A 19,161-nucleotide genomic window follows, 5' to 3' on the forward strand; every position below is an offset into this window, starting at 1 on the left:
TCAATTATAAAACAAAGTTTGGCATGCTCAGCCTCTGTCTGGTGCATGACCGGACGTGGGGTAAAAGGTGACCTAACTCGACGCTAGTGCGTTTGATCAGGCTGATGTACGCTGACATATGAGGTTTGAGTGAGCGTGGAGAAGACCTGACTCTAGGTGAGTCCAGTCAGTGGAGATCGGATGCGTCAGGTCAGCGTTTAGGCGATCGAGGAGCTCTCTGGAAATGACCTGACGCACGGGCACTGCAGTTGATCGGCGCATCCGGTCGTGTGTTGCCGCGTGCGGGCAAGGCTGGCACTAGCGCGTCCAATCCCATGTTGGGTGCATCTAGTCATCACTTAACTACGAGGGTGCTGAGAATCGACTATTGGGATCAGGTGGCTGTTGTTGAATCCAAGGGACATGTGGACAAAGATCCACGACCGGACGCTGGGGGCCTATGTCCGGTCAACGTGACCTGTGCGTCCGGTCGCCCCATGAAAGCTAAGGGCAGAGAGCCAATGGCTCTATTTCGAGGGGGGCTCTATTTAATCCCCATGGCTGGCACAAGCTCACTCTCATGGCCATTTGCATTGACATAGCAACCTTGCGAGCTTAGCCAAAGTTCTCCCACTCATCTCCATCATTGATTCATCATCTTTGTGAGATTGGGAGAGAATGCAAGTGCATTGCTTGAGTGATTGCGTCTAGAGGCACTTGGTGTTTGTGTTTCGCTGCGGGATTCACTTGTTACTCTTGGTGGTTGTCGCCACCTAGATAGCTTGGAGTAGCTAGGATCGTCGAGCAGAGGTTAGTGATTGTCTCTGGCTTCGATCATGGTGATTATGAGGGGTTCTTGACCTTTCTCTGGTGGAGAGCTAAAAGGTACTCTAGTGGATTGCTCGTGGCTTGTGTGATCCTTATCTTGTGTAGATTATGTGGCACCCTATTGAGGGTTTGGCATGTGATGCCAATTAGTGCGGAACCTTCAAGTGAGTGAATCGCCACAACGAGGCCTAGCTTGTCGACAAGCAAGTGAACCTCGGTAAAAAATTATTGTGTCGTCATTTGATTCTAAGGTGATTGGTCTTCATTGGTATTTATTATTGTGATTGATTGGTTCATTCCTTGACTCGGCGGTATAACCATCTTGCTCTCTCTCTTTATATTACCACAAACTAGTTGTCAGTCTTTAGTGTAGCCAGTCGTGAGAGCTTGTTAGTTTAGTTAGTGTGGCTCTTTAGTTAGCCTTTGAGAGCACACTAACTTAGTGTAGTGACATAGCCATTATGTGGATAGAGACTATAGAAACTAGAATTATGGTAGGTGGCTTGCATTTTTAGTAGGCTAGCGCAATACTTGCTTCGGGTCATATTTGTCTAATCAGTTTGCTAAGTTTTATTGTAGAAATTTTTAATAGGCTATTCACCCCCTCTAGCCATTAGGACCTTTCACCATGGCCTATTCCCCATTAGGCCATCCGCCTGTCCCTGCTTCTCTTGCGGATGCGAAGTCCAGCTATCCTCTTTTTTTTTGCAAAGTGTGCGTGCCGCCCACAAATGAACCACAACAACTTGGCTTGGGTAGGGTGTGCTTACAAGAGGAGCATGACTCCAGCTATCCTCTTGATGGTCAATGGCTCAATACTAACCCTAGTCACACCGCCCATAGAGGCCCTTGCTAGTCGGTGATCTCCATTCGTAGACTGTCGGCCCTCCCCCTTCCCCCCCCCCCCCCCCTCGGCCCCGGCCTACCGGCCACTGGGCAGTTCGCTAATTCACTGCTGCGGGCTTCTGCCTGTTGCTGTCAGCGCCAGCACTACCTCCCCACTATCCCGAGCTCATGGCCCCCACCGCCTGGTGATGGTAGCAGGCACAACCGCGTAGGACACATGCCGCAGCTACACGTTTGGAGCTTAGTAATTCCTTGTTCTAGTTTAGTGAACCCTTTCTAAAATAGAAATTACTTGAACGATTCATTGCTTATGTCGATTTTTGTAATGTAGAGTAGAACAACGAAGAAGACCAAAACACCAATTTTACAACTAGTGCACAAGCACGTGGTAGAAGAAGCATAGGTTTTCGAAGAACTAGAAATAATAGAAGAACCACCTAGCAATGCAAATGGTTTGCGAAATAATCCCCACGTTACCCCTAATGCCGATGATATTGTGGTTGATCTTGGGCTTTGGGTACCGATTGAGCAAATGGATCCAAACATTAGGGATGCAGTTGGAAGATCTTATAAAGCTGACTTCTCATATGACCATTTATGTCTTAGAGATCAAATTGATACATTCATTGGTGAAGTGAGAAATGATTCTAGTTTTGCTAATTGACTTTGGAGAACTTGCTATTAAGATGGTTCAAACTGAGAGACCCTCGTTTTTCAATTGGTTTATTGCCTTGTTGTCTTAGCCTTGACTTTTCCAATTGCGACCGCCATGGTTGAGAGAGCTTTCTCACCGATAAAATTTGTCAAGACTGAGTCGAGGAATAAGATGAGGTGATTGGTTGAATCATAGGATGATTTGTCAACTAATTCAATCTGGTAAGAAAACTTTAGGAAATGTTTGTTGTCTCTTCTCTATTTCAACTCGAATCATGATCAAAGTTGTTCCATGCATCATACTCACATATTAGTCGTAATGATTGTGTTGTCATCATGATCATAAAACCATACTAAATCATGGTCGTGTGCATATAATCGTTACAAATGTTTTGTTATCAATGCAAACTACCTTTATCGGAAAAAAAACTACAATGCAAATAGCAAGACATAATCCATGGTGGATTAAATTAAATGAAACTAAGTGATGTTGCACAAGTTGGTGCATTTCTTACAGATATTATGAAATTAAGAGAAGTTTGAACTAGAAACAACCTACATTTTAATAGAAGGCCCTCTTGTTACTTGTTTGAATAAGGAAATCAGGATTCATTGATTTCTTGTAGTTTGAAAGTATGTTTTAGCAAGAAATGTTAATAGCCATACTTCGGGCGAATTTTGTTTCAAAAATAAAAATAACTCATCGGGGACTTGTTGGAAGCCTCGTGACTCGCTCGCGTGTAGAATTTATTTGTATCAAGTAAGACTGGTATTCTCCTTGGCTGTAGACTTAAGTAGTTCCTCGATCTCATAGACGCCACAATGAAATAGCAGGTGGAAACACGCCTTTGATGAAGGAGTAGAAGAGAACTAGCGATCTCTTAGGCTGGAAACTTGGCACCATGTGACCAGCCCCCCTAACAGATGCAAACGTGAATCCTCCCTCGTATTGTTGAATGTAGCCTCCAACCTGTTCAAACTGTCACAATTTAGTGTATACAGATCCTATTGCATGCATCTTCATTCTCGGAGCTGAATTCTTGTGTTACCTCATTGGCAGGAGTGTACCACGGGTGCCATGGATTTGTGATGGTCAGATTGAGGTCCTTGACAGAGTACCTCGTTCCAGTAATGGAGCACACATCATCCATATCACCACTAACAACGAGTTATCCATAAGACCATAATGATTGCCAGATAAAAAAATAATCACTTGATTCTTAACTTGTCCTTTCCTTTTTGAGTTTGCATTGTTTGCACAAGTACAGAAGATTGATGTGATGGGTTACCTCACCTGTACACCCAAACTCTTAATCCGGTGTCGACTAGCCATGAGATCGTTGGCACCATGGTTGACAGATGGTCCGTCAGAAGGAATAAACTGAACCAATTACAGAAGATTTCATGTCAGAAACCAAAATAAGCATATGAGTTTGACAAGACCAAAGTTAGGCAGCTACAGCTACTTACGTGCAATTTGACCAATGCATGTTGATCCGAGCATGGACCGCCTTCTGCGCCTCAGGGCTATTGAAGTAGACCGTGATGTAGTTGTTGATACATGGGCCGAAGCCAGCTACCTGTCACAGTTATATCAGTAATTCATCATCAGAAGTGCACCTACTGGATATTTTTAAGGGCTTATTAAGCAAGTTTTTCCGAACAATAAACACCTAGGAAATTGAGAGAAGAACCCATGTTGTGTTATATTTACATAGCTACTAGAGTAGCTCGTCCCATTGGGTGTCTAGATGCAAACTGGAGCATAAATGTTGTATCAGTTGATGTTGCCAAAGGTATTAACGAAGTTCCTCTTCAATTTGAACGGTGACTTGGCCTCCTTGCACAAAATGCCATCGGACGGTCCGAAGCTGCAGTGCTCAGTAATGTTGGCCCACATCTCGTCGGACATCACCCCATGGTTCCAAAAGAACTCAAGAGAGCCCGTGTCTTTGTGGTAATCATCAAGCAACGGGTTGCCAACCTAAAACCAATCAAAAAGCGAGGCAATTAACTATTGTCTCGGCTTGTAGAAATAGTAAGGTGGTTCGTGCAAATAGCACACATTACTATTTTATATTATAATATTTGGGTATTTTGGTTCAAAAATAGTTTTTGCAAATATTCCTGTTTGACTGTAACTTATCTTTTTAGGTGCCTCATTGCATCCATCTACATAAAATACAATTTCTTGACTTGAAGTTATTATCATCCCCCTCTCCTCTTCATTTCTTGACCACTTCTATGGAAACTTACCATATTTGAGACACGGCCATTGAAATTGGACTGTTTTGGTTGGCTATTTTCCCTTGAACAATGTCGATACTGATGATAAGAGTTTCCAGCCAAGAATATAGAGAAAGAGTGACTCGGTGAACTTAGGACTGTGGAAAGAGAATATGTTGAAATGGCAAGGTGTGGAGTGCGATGGGGAAGGAAAGCATGGGGATCAGAAGTGGTCTGTTGGTTTTAAGTATATGGTCATACTAAGAATTTAATGTAAGGCTTGGATATCTCTTCTGCATGCGTATAATTCCTCCCATAGATGTCTCTACAGTTTCCTTGTCTTTTATCACCATAGGAAAAATCCAACTGTAATATTGAATTCTACAATAAAACTTTCTTTATTAGATTTTTTATTTTTTTTCTATGTCTTTTGATAGAGACCATTTTATATCATGATCTATAGGATCAATGTGGTACTTTTTAGCCTGGAAAGTAAAAAACACTTTTAAAAAATCACTTGAATTCATTTATGGTCCTAAAGTTACATATATTGAAATTCAAATGTAATAATATCTAAACTTGGTTAGGAAAATCTACAAACTCGCATGACAGCATAATTTTGGTGTATATTCATTGCATAAAAATTTCAAATGGTTTTAATATAGCGGTATTGCACTTTGTTCACGAATGTTTACATCTCACACATAGTTATATGACTATGTGAGATATGTTTCTATTTGTGAAGGATGTATAGACCCGCCTTATTAAATTTTTCTGAAATTTTTATGGAGTGCTTATGGACCTAACATATGTTGTTGTGTCAATTTGCAAAATTATATGACCATACTTAGTTATTATTGTAATTATTCATTGAATTATCATAGAATAAATGTAATAATATCTAAACCTGGTTACAAAAATTTACAAACTTGCATGACAACAAGATTTTGGTGTATAATCATTGCATAAAAATTTCAAATTGTTCTAATAAAGCGGTATTGCCCATTGTTCATAAATGGATACATCTGACACATAGTTATATGACTAAGTAACAGATGTTTTATTTCTAAAGAATGTATAGACCCGCCTTATTAAATTTGCTTGAAATATGTGTAGAGTGCTTATGGATCCAAAATATGTTGTTGTGTCAATTTGCATATAATCCTTACAGATGTTTTGTTATCAATGGAAACTACCTTTATCGGAAAAAAAACTACAAGGCCCAATATCAAGACATAATCCATGGTGGATTAAATTAAATGAAACTAAGTGATGTTGCACATGTTTGTGCATTTCTATACAAATATTATGAAAGTGAGACAAGTTTGAACCAGAAACAACCTACATTTCTCTTGTTACTTGCTTGAATCAAGATCCATTGATTTCTTATAGTTTGAAAGTATATTTTAATAAGAAATGGTAATAGCCATACTTCCGGTGAATTTTGTTTGAAAATGTAAATAAGTCATCGAGGACTTGTTGGAAGCCTCGTGGCTCGCTCGCATGTACAATTTATTTCTATCTAGTAAGACTGGTATTCTCCTAGGCTGTAGACTTGAAGAAGTTCCTCGATCTCATGGATGCCACAATGAAATAGCAGGTGGAAGCACGCCTTTGAGAAAGGAGTAGAAGAGAACCAGCGATCTCTTAGGCTGGAAACTTGGTACCGTGTGACCAGCTCCCCTCACAGAGGCAAACGTGAATCCTCCCTCGTATTGTTGAATGTAGCCTCCAACCTGTGTGTTCAAACCATCGCAATTCAGCGTATACAGATCCTATGGCATGCATCTTCATTCTCGGAGCTGAATTCTTGTGTTACCTCATTGGCGGGAGTGTACCACGGGCGCCATGGCTTTGTGACAGTCAGATTGAGGTCCTTGACGGAGTATCTCATCACAGTAATGGGGCACACATAATCCATATCACCACCGACAACAAGTTATCCCTAAGACCGTAATGATTACCAGATAAAAAAAAAGTAATCACTTGATTCTTAACTTGTCCTTTCCTTTTTTGAGTTTGCATTGTTTGCACAAGTACAGAAGATCGATGGGATGGGTCACCTCACCTGTACACCCAAACTCTTAATCTGGTGTTGACAAGCCATGAGATTGTTGGCACCATGGTTTTTGGGGTGTCCTTTGGAAGGAATCTACTGAACCAATTACAGAAGATTTTAGGTCAGAAACCAGAATAAGCATATGAGTTTGACAAGACCAAAGTTAGGCAACTATAGCTACATACGTGCAATTTGACCAATGTGTCTTGATCCGAGCATGGATCGCCTTCTGCACCTCAGGGCTATTGAAGTAGACCGTGATGTAGTTGCTGATGCACGGGTCGAAGCTAGCTAACTATCACATTTACATCAATAATTCATCAATCAGAAGTGCGCCTACCGGATATTTTAAGGGCATAAGTTTTCCAAACAATAAACACCAAGGGAATTGACAGAAGAACCCATGTTATGTTATATTTACATAGCTACTGGAGTAGGCCGTCCCGTTAGGCGCATGAATGCATATTGGAGCATAAATGTTGTATAGGTAGATGTTGCCAACAAAGTTCCTGAAGTTGAACGGTAACTTCGCCTCCTTGCACAAAATTCCATCGGACGGGCCAAAGCTGCAGTGCTCGGTAATGTTGGCCCACATCTCATCGGACAGCACCCCATGGTTCCACAAGAACTCAAAAGAGCCCTTGTCTTTGTGGTAATCATCAAGCAACGGGTTGCCAACCTAAAACCGATCACAAAGCGAGACTATTAACTACTGTCTTTGCTTGTAGAATTAGTAAGGTGGTTCATGCAAATAGCACATATTACTATTTTTATTATAATATTTGGGAATTTTGGTTCGAAAATAGTTTTTGCAAATAATCCTCTTTGATTTGTATCTTATCTCTTTAGGTGCCTCATTGCATCCATCTACATAAAATACAATTTCTTGACTTGAAGTTATTATCATCCCCCTCTCCTCTTCATTTCTTGACCACTTCTATGGAAACTTACCATATTTGAGACACGGCCATTGAAATTGGACTGTTTTGGTTGGCTATTTTCCCTTGAACAATGTCGATACTGATGATAAGAGTTTCCAGCCAAGAATATAGAGAAAGAGTGACTCGGTGAGCTTAGGACTGTGGAAAGAGAATATGTTGAAATGGCAAGGTGTGGAGTGCGATGGGGAAGGAAAGCATGGGGATCAGAAGTGGTCTGTTGGTTTTAAGTATATGGTCATACTAAGAATTTAATGTAAGGCTTGGATATCTCTTCTGCATGCGTATAATTCCTCCCATAGATGTCTCTACAGTTTCCTTGTCTTTTATCACCATAGGAAAAATCCAACTGTAATATTGAATTCTACAATAAAACTTTCTTTATTAGATTTTTTATTTTTTTTCTATGTCTTTTGATAGAGACCATTTTATATCATGATCTATAGGATCAATGTGGTACTTTTTAGCCTGGAAAGTAAAAAACACTTTTAAAAAATCACTTGAATTCATTTATGGTCCTAAAGTTACATATATTGAAATTCAAATGTAATAATATCTAAACTTGGTTAGGAAAATCTACAAACTCGCATGACAGCATAATTTTGGTGTATATTCATTGCATAAAAATTTCAAATGGTTTTAATATAGCGGTATTGCACTTTGTTCACGAATGTTTACATCTCACACATAGTTATATGACTATGTGAGATATGTTTCTATTTGTGAAGGATGTATAGACCCGCCTTATTAAATTTTTCTGAAATTTTTATGGAGTGCTTATGGACCTAACATATGTTGTTGTGTCAATTTGCAAAATTATATGACCATACTTAGTTATTATTGTAATTATTCATTGAATTATCATAGAATAAATGTAATAATATCTAAACCTGGTTACAAAAATTTACAAACTTGCATGACAACAAGATTTTGGTGTATAATCATTGCATAAAAATTTCAAATTGTTCTAATAAAGCGGTATTGCCCATTGTTCATAAATGGATACATCTGACACATAGTTATATGACTAAGTAACAGATGTTTTATTTCTAAAGAATGTATAGACCCGCCTTATTAAATTTGCTTGAAATATGTGTAGAGTGCTTATGGATCCAAAATATGTTGTTGTGTCAATTTGCATATAATCCTTACAGATGTTTTGTTATCAATGGAAACTACCTTTATCGGAAAAAAAACTACAAGGCCCAATATCAAGACATAATCCATGGTGGATTAAATTAAATGAAACTAAGTGATGTTGCACATGTTTGTGCATTTCTATACAAATATTATGAAAGTGAGACAAGTTTGAACCAGAAACAACCTACATTTCTCTTGTTACTTGCTTGAATCAAGATCCATTGATTTCTTATAGTTTGAAAGTATATTTTAATAAGAAATGGTAATAGCCATACTTCCGGCGAATTTTGTTTGAAAATGTAAATAAGTCATCGAGGACTTGTTGGAAGCCTCGTGGCTCGCTCGCATGTACAATTTATTTCTATCTAGTAAGACTGGTATTCTCCTAGGCTGTAGACTTGAAGAAGTTCCTCGATCTCATGGATGCCACAATGAAATAGCAGGTGGAAGCACGCCTTTGAGAAAGGAGTAGAAGAGAACCAGCGATCTCTTAGGCTGGAAACTTGGTACCGTGTGACCAGCTCCCCTCACAGAGGCAAACGTGAATCCTCCCTCGTATTGTTGAATGTAGCCTCCAACCTGTGTGTTCAAACCATCGCAATTCAGCGTATACAGATCCTATGGCATGCATCTTCATTCTCGGAGCTGAATTCTTGTGTTACCTCATTGGCGGGAGTGTACCACGGGCGCCATGGCTTTGTGATAGTCAGATTGAGGTCCTTGACGGAGTATCTCATCGCAGTAATGGGGCACACATAATCCATATCACCACCGACAACAAGTTATCCCTAAGACCGTAATGATTACCAGATAAAAAAAAAGTAATCACTTGATTCTTAACTTGTCCTTTCCTTTTTTGAGTTTGCATTGTTTGCACAAGTACAGAAGATCGATGGGATGGGTCACCTCACCTGTACACCCAAACTCTTAATCTGGTGTTGACAAGCCATGAGATTGTTGGCACCATGGTTTTTGGGGTGTCCTTTGGAAGGAATCTACTGAACCAATTACAGAAGATTTTAGGTCAGAAACCAGAATAAGCATATGAGTTTGACAAGACCAAAGTTAGGCAACTATAGCTACATACGTGCAATTTGACCAATGTGTCTTGATCCGAGCATGGATCGCCTTCTGCACCTCAGGGCTATTGAAGTAGACCGTGATGTAGTTGCTGATGCACGGGTCGAAGCCAGCTAACTATCACATTTACATCAATAATTCATCAATCAGAAGTGCGCCTACCGGATATTTTAAGGGCATAAGTTTTCCAAACAATAAACACCAAGGGAATTGACAGAAGAACCCATGTTATGTTATATTTACATAGCTACTGGAGTAGGCCGTCCCGTTAGGCGCATGAATGCATATTGGAGCATAAATGTTGTATAGGTAGATGTTGCCAACAAAGTTCCTGAAGTTGAACGGTAACTTCGCCTCCTTGCACAAAATTCCATCGGACGGGCCGAAGCTGCAGTGCTCGGTAATGTTGGCCCACATCTCATCGGACAGCACCCCATGGTTCCACAAGAACTCAAAAGAGCCCTTGTCTTTGTGGTAATCATCAAGCAACGGGTTGCCAACCTAAAACCGATCACAAAGCGAGACTATTAACTACTGTCTTTGCTTGTAGAATTAGTAAGGTGGTTCATGCAAATAGCACATATTACTATTTTTATTATAATATTTGGGAATTTTGGTTCGAAAATAGTTTTTGCAAATAATCCTCTTTGATTTGTATCTTATCTCTTTAGGTGCCTCATTGCATCCATCTACATAAAATACAATTTCTTGACTTGAAGTTATTATCATCCCCCTCTCCTCTTCATTTCTTGACCACTTCTATGGAAACTTACCATATTTGAGACACGGCCATTGAAATTGGACAGTTTTGGTTGGCTATTTTCCCTTCATCAATGTCGATAGTGACGATAAGAGTTTCCAGCCAAGAATATAGAGAAAGAGTTACTCGGTGAACTTAGGACTATGAAAAGAGAATATGTTGAAATGGCAAGGTGTGGAGTGTGATGGGGAAGGAAAGCATGGGGATCAGAAGCGGTCCGTTGGTTTTATATGGGCATACTAATTTAATGTCGGGCTTGGCTACCTCTTATGCATGCGTGTAATTTCCTCCCATAGATGTCTCTACAGTTTCCTTATCTTTTATAAGATTGAATTCTACAATAAAACTTTTTTTTATAATTGGTCTATCTTTATTGGATTTTTTTTATTTTTCCCTATGTCTTTTGATAGAGACCATTTTACATCATGATCTATAGGATCAATGCGGTACTTTTTAGCCTTGAAAGTAAAAAAAACAGTTTTTCTATAGTAATATACATAAGCTACTATGTTTTTTTCAATTTTAATTTTGAATTTACGTATTTACTAATTAAATTTTGTATCGGTTATCTATTTAAGTATATTTTCTAATGTCACTTGTTATTATCTGTATTACACGGACTCTTTATTTAGGTATTTTTCTTCCCAACTTGTACGAAAATTAATTATTATTTTTCCTTAACTTATTATCTGAATTTACTACTTATTACTTATTTTGTTACACATGAAATGCTAGGTTTAATCTAAGTCTCTAGATCATCATAAAACATGTAGGTTATTTTCTTTTTTCAATTCATATGGTAATTACTAAAGCCTCTCTCAATGAGTATGGTGGCTTCTGTTAACACTATTATAATAAGGTAACTAGACAAGGTGGTCCATGCAAATAGGAGTTGTTTGGTTGCAGCAGCTCCAAAACTAGGCAACAATCTCATCTCCAGACCTTCATGCATGAACCAGGTAGCTTTGTCTGGGATCAAACTAAATAGGCCCATATAGTGTGGATAGATAGCTTTTGATAGACAACAATAGCTTTCAGGCGCTCTATTGTATCCTTCAACCTGAACTCCATGTAGCAATCGCTGAGCGATTTCTTGGCTTAAAAGCTGTTGTTGTCTCCATGTCCTCTTCCTTTTTCCCCACCCCTATTCGATGCCTACCATTTTTTTGGTCGACACTGAATCAAGGAAGCATGTCATTTCTTCTTGTTTGCCCCATTCCTCAATAAGACAATTCTCCAAGTATCTCACAAATTTTAGATCCTTGGCCTTTTCTAAATTTCAATTTTTAATCATGTTGTGCCCTTTCACTTCAGGTCATAGTTACCTTTTTGCCCTAACACATAATTGAGTTCATCACAACGTTGTTGATATGATAAATCCATTGCAGGCTTGCAGCCTCAACCAGCACTGGCCAACCACCTTACACGCCAACATCCATTGATGCCTTAAGTATTTCTAAACAAACTATGGAACCATTACCAACATCGATGAGCTGCTATGGTGAAACCTGCTTCACATGCCAGTCTACCATACTACTATCATCCGTGTTGTGACTATGTTTGTTTTAATTGTGACCAACTTCTAGTGAAGAAAAAAAGGTGAATGACCTTTAGTATAGTGCTCGCAAGGTTTCCAAGCATGCACATCGGGGAACAATGCACCTATTGCACATTATGTTTTTTGTGAGTTCATCATAATCTCAGTGTCGGAACATGTTCCTTCCGTAGGTCAACACAATGAACGCCATCACATTTGAGACATGATTCTTGGCAGCGGTATGTTCTAACTAGCTATTTCCCTTGTCGATGTCGATGGTTGTCGATGATATTAACCGCCTGGTATCATTATGGATCAGATATCTAGCCCCTAGATATATGGTGGGTTGAGCCAACTACTCAAAGTCATACATCTACATAGGGTATCTCCATCAACTTGGAAAACAAGACATAGTTAGTTACTATCCCCGACCTAACGGGATCCTTGTAGCAACCGACTAGGAAACAAATTAACAAACCGATCAAGATATATCTCATTGTACCCCGGCTCCTGGACCCACTCTTCAGCCTCCCAAGGCTTTGTCTCCCTACGCATGCAAGGAACGCTAGGAGGCAAGCGAGCTAGAGACGAAAGGAACAACGCGCACCCAGTCAGCCTGAACCTGACACTTCCACCTGCAAAAGCTACCATGGGAGGTTTCCACATTCTTGGCCACGACCACACCTGGAGCGATGACGCCTCCAACGGCACGAAGACACGGACGACGAAGCCCAGAAGTGCTCCCTTGGCGATCAAGGAACCTAGAGAAAACCTCAGAACTCATTTTGGGTTTTCTAAGACAAAGAACTCACTACTAGACGTAGGGCTCCAAAACCTAAACTAAGATAAAATCCTTTCGTGTCTTGAGTGTTAACCACCAAAGTCCCACACATCAACCACTAATTACTATCGATGGTTACGAACCCACGGCACTTAGCAACCTAAATCACCTCAATGCACACGGTGCAAAGCAATACAACCCTCATACATTAGATGTAAAGCACCCTCTGCATGAACCAATATAAACATCATAGCTCGTGTGCTACCATCAAGATCTACTACTCATATAGCATCGCATAATCATAGCCGATGGTAAAAACAACGACAGTTGCGCGCGAGGCAGGAAGCTTTGCGCGTAGATCCGATCTAGACGAATCGGGTTCCATCATGAACTTTCTCAGTGAGGATCCAAGCTTTAAACGTCCCTCGCCATCCCTTTGATGACTTCATGTCCCTCGCTATCCCTAAATGTCGCTAAGCATCCCTCTACATCCCACGTTTTCCCTCAACAACGTCGCCAAGCTTGAGCCCCCCAGTCACAACATTACTACTGTTGACAATGTCGCCAGGCTCAACCCCTTGGTGATTCCACTAACAACATCGTTGGTCTCAACCCGAGTTGGTCAAACCATTGACAACATTGCTAGGCTTGATCCCTCGGTCATGCCTCTAACAATGTCACTAGGCTCAACCCCTCGGTCATGCATCTAGCAATGTCGTCAAACTCAAGCTAAGTCAATCACGCTGTTAGCAATGTCACCAGGATCGATCCCTCAGTCACGCCTCTAACAACATCGTTGAGCTCAACTCGAGTCGGTCGTGCCACCGGCAACTATGTTGCCAACCCTTTGATACCATGAAGTAGTTGGGGGTTAGACAAGCCTAATGGCAGTCATGGCCAATGACTAGGGTGGGCGTTGTGCGTACATGATGGCTAGCTAGTGAGCATAGCTGAAGAAGTTGAAGCAATGGTGACTACGACCGCACAACCTTTGTTAACAATCTCATAATTTAGAGGGCTTCTTGGTGAACACGGTGACTTTAACAATATTGTAATAATAAGAAAATAGTTATTCTACATAGACTGTTAGATTATCATAAAAACCAATGGTATATTTTTTCCTTTCCTAATTAATCCACGACAAAAAGGGTGCTCCTTTTAACACTACTATATAGATATACAGATGTAATAATAGACTATATAAGAATGGATTGCGAGGACATTTGGTAGACAAAGCTCTTCGGCAACACGCCAACACAGCTGGTGCATACGATTGTGGTGGAAGAGGCAAATGTTTGGGTACTGACTCGCCTTAGGCAGCTTAGGTCGCTTTCAGTTCTTCTATATGATAGGTTCTGAAATTCTATCTGCGTCATGTTTCCGGTCTGGTAAGGCTAGGTCGCATATAAGTGGGATGTAATACAAATGTTGTATTTGGTGTTGTGGTTCCTCATTTCGATAATTTGGTGATTACCATTCCGGAGGAATGTAAGCAGTTCTAATAAAAAAACGTGTCAATGGCATGGTCGCGGAAAAAAGAGATTATTAGTTGCAGCTGAATTTTGCCTAAATTTTGCATGGTCAATGGCACGGAATGGACTTACGAAGATTCCCTTGAGGCTCGTGGGGTTCTTGCCGGTGCGTTGGCGAACAGCCACGATGACGGAGGCCAGCTGAGGGACGTAATGGCCGGCGTAGCTCTCGCCGGCGATGTTGAAGTCGCGGCCCTTGTATTCAGGGAACCGCTCAAGCCAGTTGAGCAAGAAGATGTACGAGTCCACTGCTATCGACCTGTCACCTCTTTCGTCGTAGTCCGACGACGTGTTGGAGTAGGAGAACCCGACTCCGACCGGCGACTCGAGGAAGATCACGTTGGCCACTGCAAGTCATCGTTACTAGCTCAAACTAGCTAGCAGTAGTACTAGTACCAGGCCATATCGTAAGTCTTGTACATGAACATGTTAGCAAATAGGTGACGCACCGTTGTTCCAGGCGTCCCTGTTCCTGCTCAACGTCTTGCCGTCGGGGCTGACACGGAACGGGCCGAGCTCCATCATGGCGCCCCATCCCAGCGACGAGCACCCTGGGCCTGCTTGCGCGCGCGTGCAAGAAGAAACGCAACTTATTATCGCAGTTCGCAACCAAATCAAATGCCAAAACATGCTCTGCTTATTACCTCCGTTGAGCCTGAGGACGAGGGGTTTGGAGGCGGCGTCATTGGGGGACTCGACGAAGTAGTAGAAGAGCGCGCGGCCGTGCTCCTCGTCCACCGTCACGTACCCCGCGTACTGCTCGAAGTTGACGCGCGGCGGCTGCTGCCCCAGCAGCGCCGTGACCTTGTCGGCCTCCTTGCTGCCCTTGGGGTCGCCGCAGGACGTGGGCAGGTCACCGAAGCTTCTCACGGGGTCAGCCCATGGGTCATTTTCGGCAGGCCCAGCTGCGGTTGCTGATTTTGCAGCTTGGGCCTGCTGGTACTCGATGAACTGCGTCAGCAGCGCCGCTTGGTAGTCCATGGCGGCGTTCGTGAGCGGTACGGCGAGTAGGATCGCCAGGAGAATGCAGTACGAGATCTGATGATTCCTCGCCATCTTGGTTTGCCAGGAGATTAGTCCTCTGCGAGCTCGTCGCTCCGTCGGAATGTAAAGATCATACAGTGTTTATATAATGGCCAATGCTAAGGTAATAGAGTAGTGCAGAGATGCATGTTTTGCCGACTGTATTTTGGGAGTTTGGATTCTCCGAAGTACGAACGCCATGAGGTAGCAATACGTCCTCCCTTCCGTCAAGCGTCAGTGTCTGATCCCTTCAGATGTCAGAGGTGAGGTCAACTACGTCAGACGACGCGTCTAGACGTCTGCACGATGAAATCGCGTTAGTTTCTTCTGGATCTCCCAGCATCTTCGCTTAAAATCCCAGCTGTCTGGCATATATAGTCGTCAGCATTGGCATTGAACAATGTAGCTTTGGATGTCGACGAGTTTCTCCCGGCGACGCCGAGGTGATATAGCCAAACCATCGGATCGATGATGTAGAGACTAGAGAGACCAAGGTTAGCAAAACTGTATTTGTATCGACGTGCAGGGCCCAATATAAAATCGCTAATGTGCTAGCAGCCGCTTGCATTGGAGTGTGTTACAACGCATGGGTGAGGATCTTGTAGCCTCGGCTCTGTTAATTCTATAATCTTCTGGCATGTAGTACTACGTACGTAGAAGTAACGAAAATACTCAGTTTGTCTGAAACAGACGTCCGTATCAATAATGCACGCGACCTCATAACAAACCTGTCGCATCAACTATTTTGTCTCTTCTATTCAAATAACGCCCAGAATTTAGTCCGTTTCTGCATGCATGCCTTCCAAATCCGCAATCTGCCAAGTGCCAACACGGAGAGACCGAGACAGTGCCCTCGCTTTGTTTGCTCCTGCTTGGATCTGCTGACACCTGACGCTTGTGGTGTACTGCTACAGATTTGGAAGGCGCATCAAGCCACAGGCACCGAACTTTTTTGTTCATCATGATGACTTGATGAGCAACATCTAACATGTATTGATGTATACAAGAAGAACTCGTATCCATTGCAAAACTGAACCAAGGGAGCATTCGGATCTCAGGCTTTGCAAATTGCAATTGAGTTTGTGGTTTCTGACGGGGGTGCAAACCCCTCCTGTTTTTCCGTCAAAAAAAAAACGGTGGGCGGTGGCAATGTGGAGAATGGTGTCCTGAGAAGTGCTCTCCAGTGGCATGCAGTGCAGATCTCACGGTACAGCAGTGGCTGCACTGCACTGCGCCAGTGACTCAGCATCCAGCAGCACTACAGCACTGGGCTGATATGAAAATGGTGATAGGCCATATCATGGATCTGCAGAGGAGAATCTATAGCCCTGATCGTCTTATCCCGCATCAACCCTGTCTGTCCGCCAAGACGATCGGCATTAACCACATTCCTCGCCCTCCGCTGAAAATGAATCACACATCACACAGCACATGCCCTGCAACAACAACGACCCGGGGTGCCATGCATATCCTTTTCGGCCGGCCGAGGGGCGACGCCCGAGAAACCAACCACCGTACGTCTTTCCGGCCGGCGCAGACGAGAGGGAAGAGGGTGAAAAGGAGGACAATTATAGGAAGCCGCTGCTGGCTTTCCTCCGCTGATTTGAAGGCCACTGCAGTTTGTCTGCTGGTGGATGTGGGTCACTCCAATCCCCCCCGCTAGCGTCCGTAGGCCGTACAGGGACGGTGCAATTGTTTTGCATTACAGGATGTGCAGCCCTACACACAAGGTTCTTATTATAGTATAGATATATAAAACGCGTGTGTAATTGCGTAATGAACTCTAGCTAGTCCTGCGTCAAGGACGCAGTGATCGACGGCTTGAATGATTGTACCGTGTAATCTTGTGGTCAGGTCAGGCTAGCGTCCAGAATTAGGCGGTTCAACCATGTACCGTGCGCAGGCATATTCGCGGGCCTAAATTAAACCTAGCTTGCCTAATCACTTAACCAGCACGCAAATTTGTGCGAGCGGAACATGGAAAGAAACCTCCGGCCACATGCACGAACAGACTACACATGTACGTACGTACCGTTGCTGTAGTGCGGTAGTACGTGCATCGCCACTTGCAGTTTCGCACGGCAAAGGTGTCGTCTCCCTTTTCGGGCAGACAAGAGACAGCTGACGGTAGGAAAAGGGGGGAGGAGTTCCCCTGTGCTGTGCAGGACAAGCACGCAGTAATTATAAACCACATGAAGAGGCAATTCGCCAGTCCGGACAGTAACGCGCTCGACCAAGGGCCAATCCGTTTCCTCGCAAATCGCCATTCACTCGCTCGAGATCGACAAACACAGCTTTTTTTTTGTTGCCTTCTCTGAGGCTAGACATTTTTTTTTAGAAAAGGAGGTTTTCCCTTCTCTACTGATCATAAAGCAATTTGTAGCAACATTTACAGCATATGCGCATAGGCGCCCCCGCCCGTCAAAAAGGTTCTAAACCACTCCAGGATCAAACACATTGTCCACAAGTAAAATCGAATCAGAACTCGGTTGAATCGTCACAGCGTTGTAGACCAACTCCAAAGGCTGAGATCCCGATGTTGGTGGACTTGATTGGTGCCAACCTATTCCAGGAGGCAGCACTGCTCTTTGTTCCATCTTGTGTATCACCACCATCAACTTCTCCACCACTCCAGCGAACATTGGTCTCCGGCTTCGTAGCGTCTTTGAGATCCACAGCATCAGCGGCTTCAATCCTGTCGAAGTGACTCTCTGAAAACATACACTGTTACGCAACTTTCAGAGACACCATAAAGCAGCAGCAATAATAACATTTGTTAACAAATGTTTCTTATTAGCAATCCATAAGGAGGCAATCGATTCATATGACCAAGTACCGTTGAGACCCAAACACTCAGAAAGCTCAGTCCAAAGAATCTTACTACACAGCAGTCAAAAAACAGATGATGAATGGACTCAGGATCAGAACAGAAAATACAAGTCTTATCATCTACATTCCTTCTTTTAGCCAAATTATCACGAGTAAGTAATTTGTTCTTGGGCAGCAACCATAAAAAAATTTGCACCTTTGGGGGTATTTTAAGCTTCCAAACTACATGGGCAAACACATGTTTCACACCATGGTGATTAATGACGGCATACAGTGACTGCACTGAAAATTTTCCCGTGGAACAGAAGCTCCAAATGATTTGATCGGCCTCATTACTGAGACAGACCTCCTCCATAATACCAAGTAAATCAAACCACATATTCATAAGATTCTCGGATACAGATCTAGTAAAAGAAAGCATCAAAGTTTCCCCATCCCATACTTGGCTAATTGTTTCCCCCTGTTGTTCACAGATAACATATAAAGGCCAGAACTGTGTTGCTAAGCTGGAGTTACCGAACCAATGGTCCTCCAAAAATCATCTTGCCATCCCCAACCTTCCAAATGATCCCCATTTTTGCTGCTTGAAGTGCCCAGGTTACACCTTTCCAAAAAGGAGAAACCTGGCTGCCTAGAGAACAGCATATATTAGGTTTATCAGGTTTGTATTTGTAATCTGTGATCTTAGTCCAGATAGCATCCCTATTAAGCCCATATCTAAAGATCCACGAGCTTAACAGAGAAAGGTTTAGGTTCCTCAAATCTGGGATACCAAAACCCCCCTAACTCCTTCTCTTGCACAACTAATTGCCAATGCACAAGATGATATCTATTATGGTCTTTATTATTATTCCATAGGAACCGACCCATATGAGAATTAATCATGTCTATAGCCCACCTCGGGAACTTAACAATGGATAGAAGATAGATCAGAATGCTGGCCAAACAT

At 42.4% G+C, this 19,161-nt stretch overlaps 2 protein-coding genes and 1 pseudogene across 2 annotated transcripts; all 3 read right to left on the bottom strand.

Annotated features, from left to right (window-relative positions):
* Window positions 1-3,115: 3,115 nt before the first annotated feature.
* LOC136544180 (serine carboxypeptidase II-3-like) lies at window positions 3,116-5,140 on the bottom strand (annotated as a pseudogene).
* Window positions 5,141-6,107: 967 nt separating this feature from the next.
* LOC136544181 (serine carboxypeptidase II-3-like) lies at window positions 6,108-8,120 on the bottom strand. The gene is made up of 7 exons (XM_066536427.1): window positions 8,115-8,120; window positions 7,544-7,612; window positions 7,014-7,271; window positions 6,778-6,887; window positions 6,603-6,688; window positions 6,353-6,462; window positions 6,108-6,269 (listed from the first exon to the last, which is right to left on the bottom strand). Exons 1-7 carry the CDS (start codon window positions 8,118-8,120, stop codon window positions 6,108-6,110), a joined length of 801 nt encoding a protein of 266 aa, XP_066392524.1.
* Window positions 8,121-9,087: 967 nt separating this feature from the next.
* Window positions 9,088-15,362, bottom strand: LOC136546378 (serine carboxypeptidase 1-like). Its single transcript, XM_066538357.1, has 9 exons — window positions 15,322-15,362; window positions 15,005-15,180; window positions 14,810-14,917; window positions 14,433-14,707; window positions 9,994-10,251; window positions 9,758-9,867; window positions 9,583-9,668; window positions 9,333-9,442; window positions 9,088-9,249 (listed from the first exon to the last, which is right to left on the bottom strand). The coding sequence occupies exons 1-9, from the start codon at window positions 15,339-15,341 to the stop codon at window positions 9,088-9,090; spliced, it is 1,305 nt and encodes a 434-aa protein (XP_066394454.1). The 5' UTR covers window positions 15,342-15,362.
* Window positions 15,363-19,161: the final 3,799 nt, after the last annotated feature.

Source organism: Miscanthus floridulus, chromosome 3, assembly GCF_019320115.1.
Source record: "Miscanthus floridulus cultivar M001 chromosome 3, ASM1932011v1, whole genome shotgun sequence".
In the NCBI taxonomy this organism is placed as follows: domain Eukaryota; kingdom Viridiplantae; phylum Streptophyta; class Magnoliopsida; order Poales; family Poaceae; genus Miscanthus; species Miscanthus floridulus.

Coding starts and splice junctions, on each gene's coding strand:
- LOC136544181 (XM_066536427.1), bottom strand. Junction 6,888..7,013: donor CGGCCTACTCCAGTAGCTAT/GTAAATATAACA, acceptor TAAATGTGATAG/TTAGCTAGCTTCGACCCGTG. Junction 6,689..6,777: donor ACACATTGGTCAAATTGCAC/GTATGTAGCTAT, acceptor TAATTGGTTCAG/TAGATTCCTTCCAAAGGACA.
- LOC136546378 (XM_066538357.1), bottom strand. CDS start 15,341: ATGGACTACCAAGCGGCGCT. Junction 15,181..15,321: donor ATGGACTACCAAGCGGCGCT/GCTGACGCAGTT, acceptor CCCCAAGGGCAG/CAAGGAGGCCGACAAGGTCA. Junction 9,250..9,332: donor GGTACACTCCCGCCAATGAG/GTAACACAAGAA, acceptor TTGAACACACAG/GTTGGAGGCTACATTCAACA.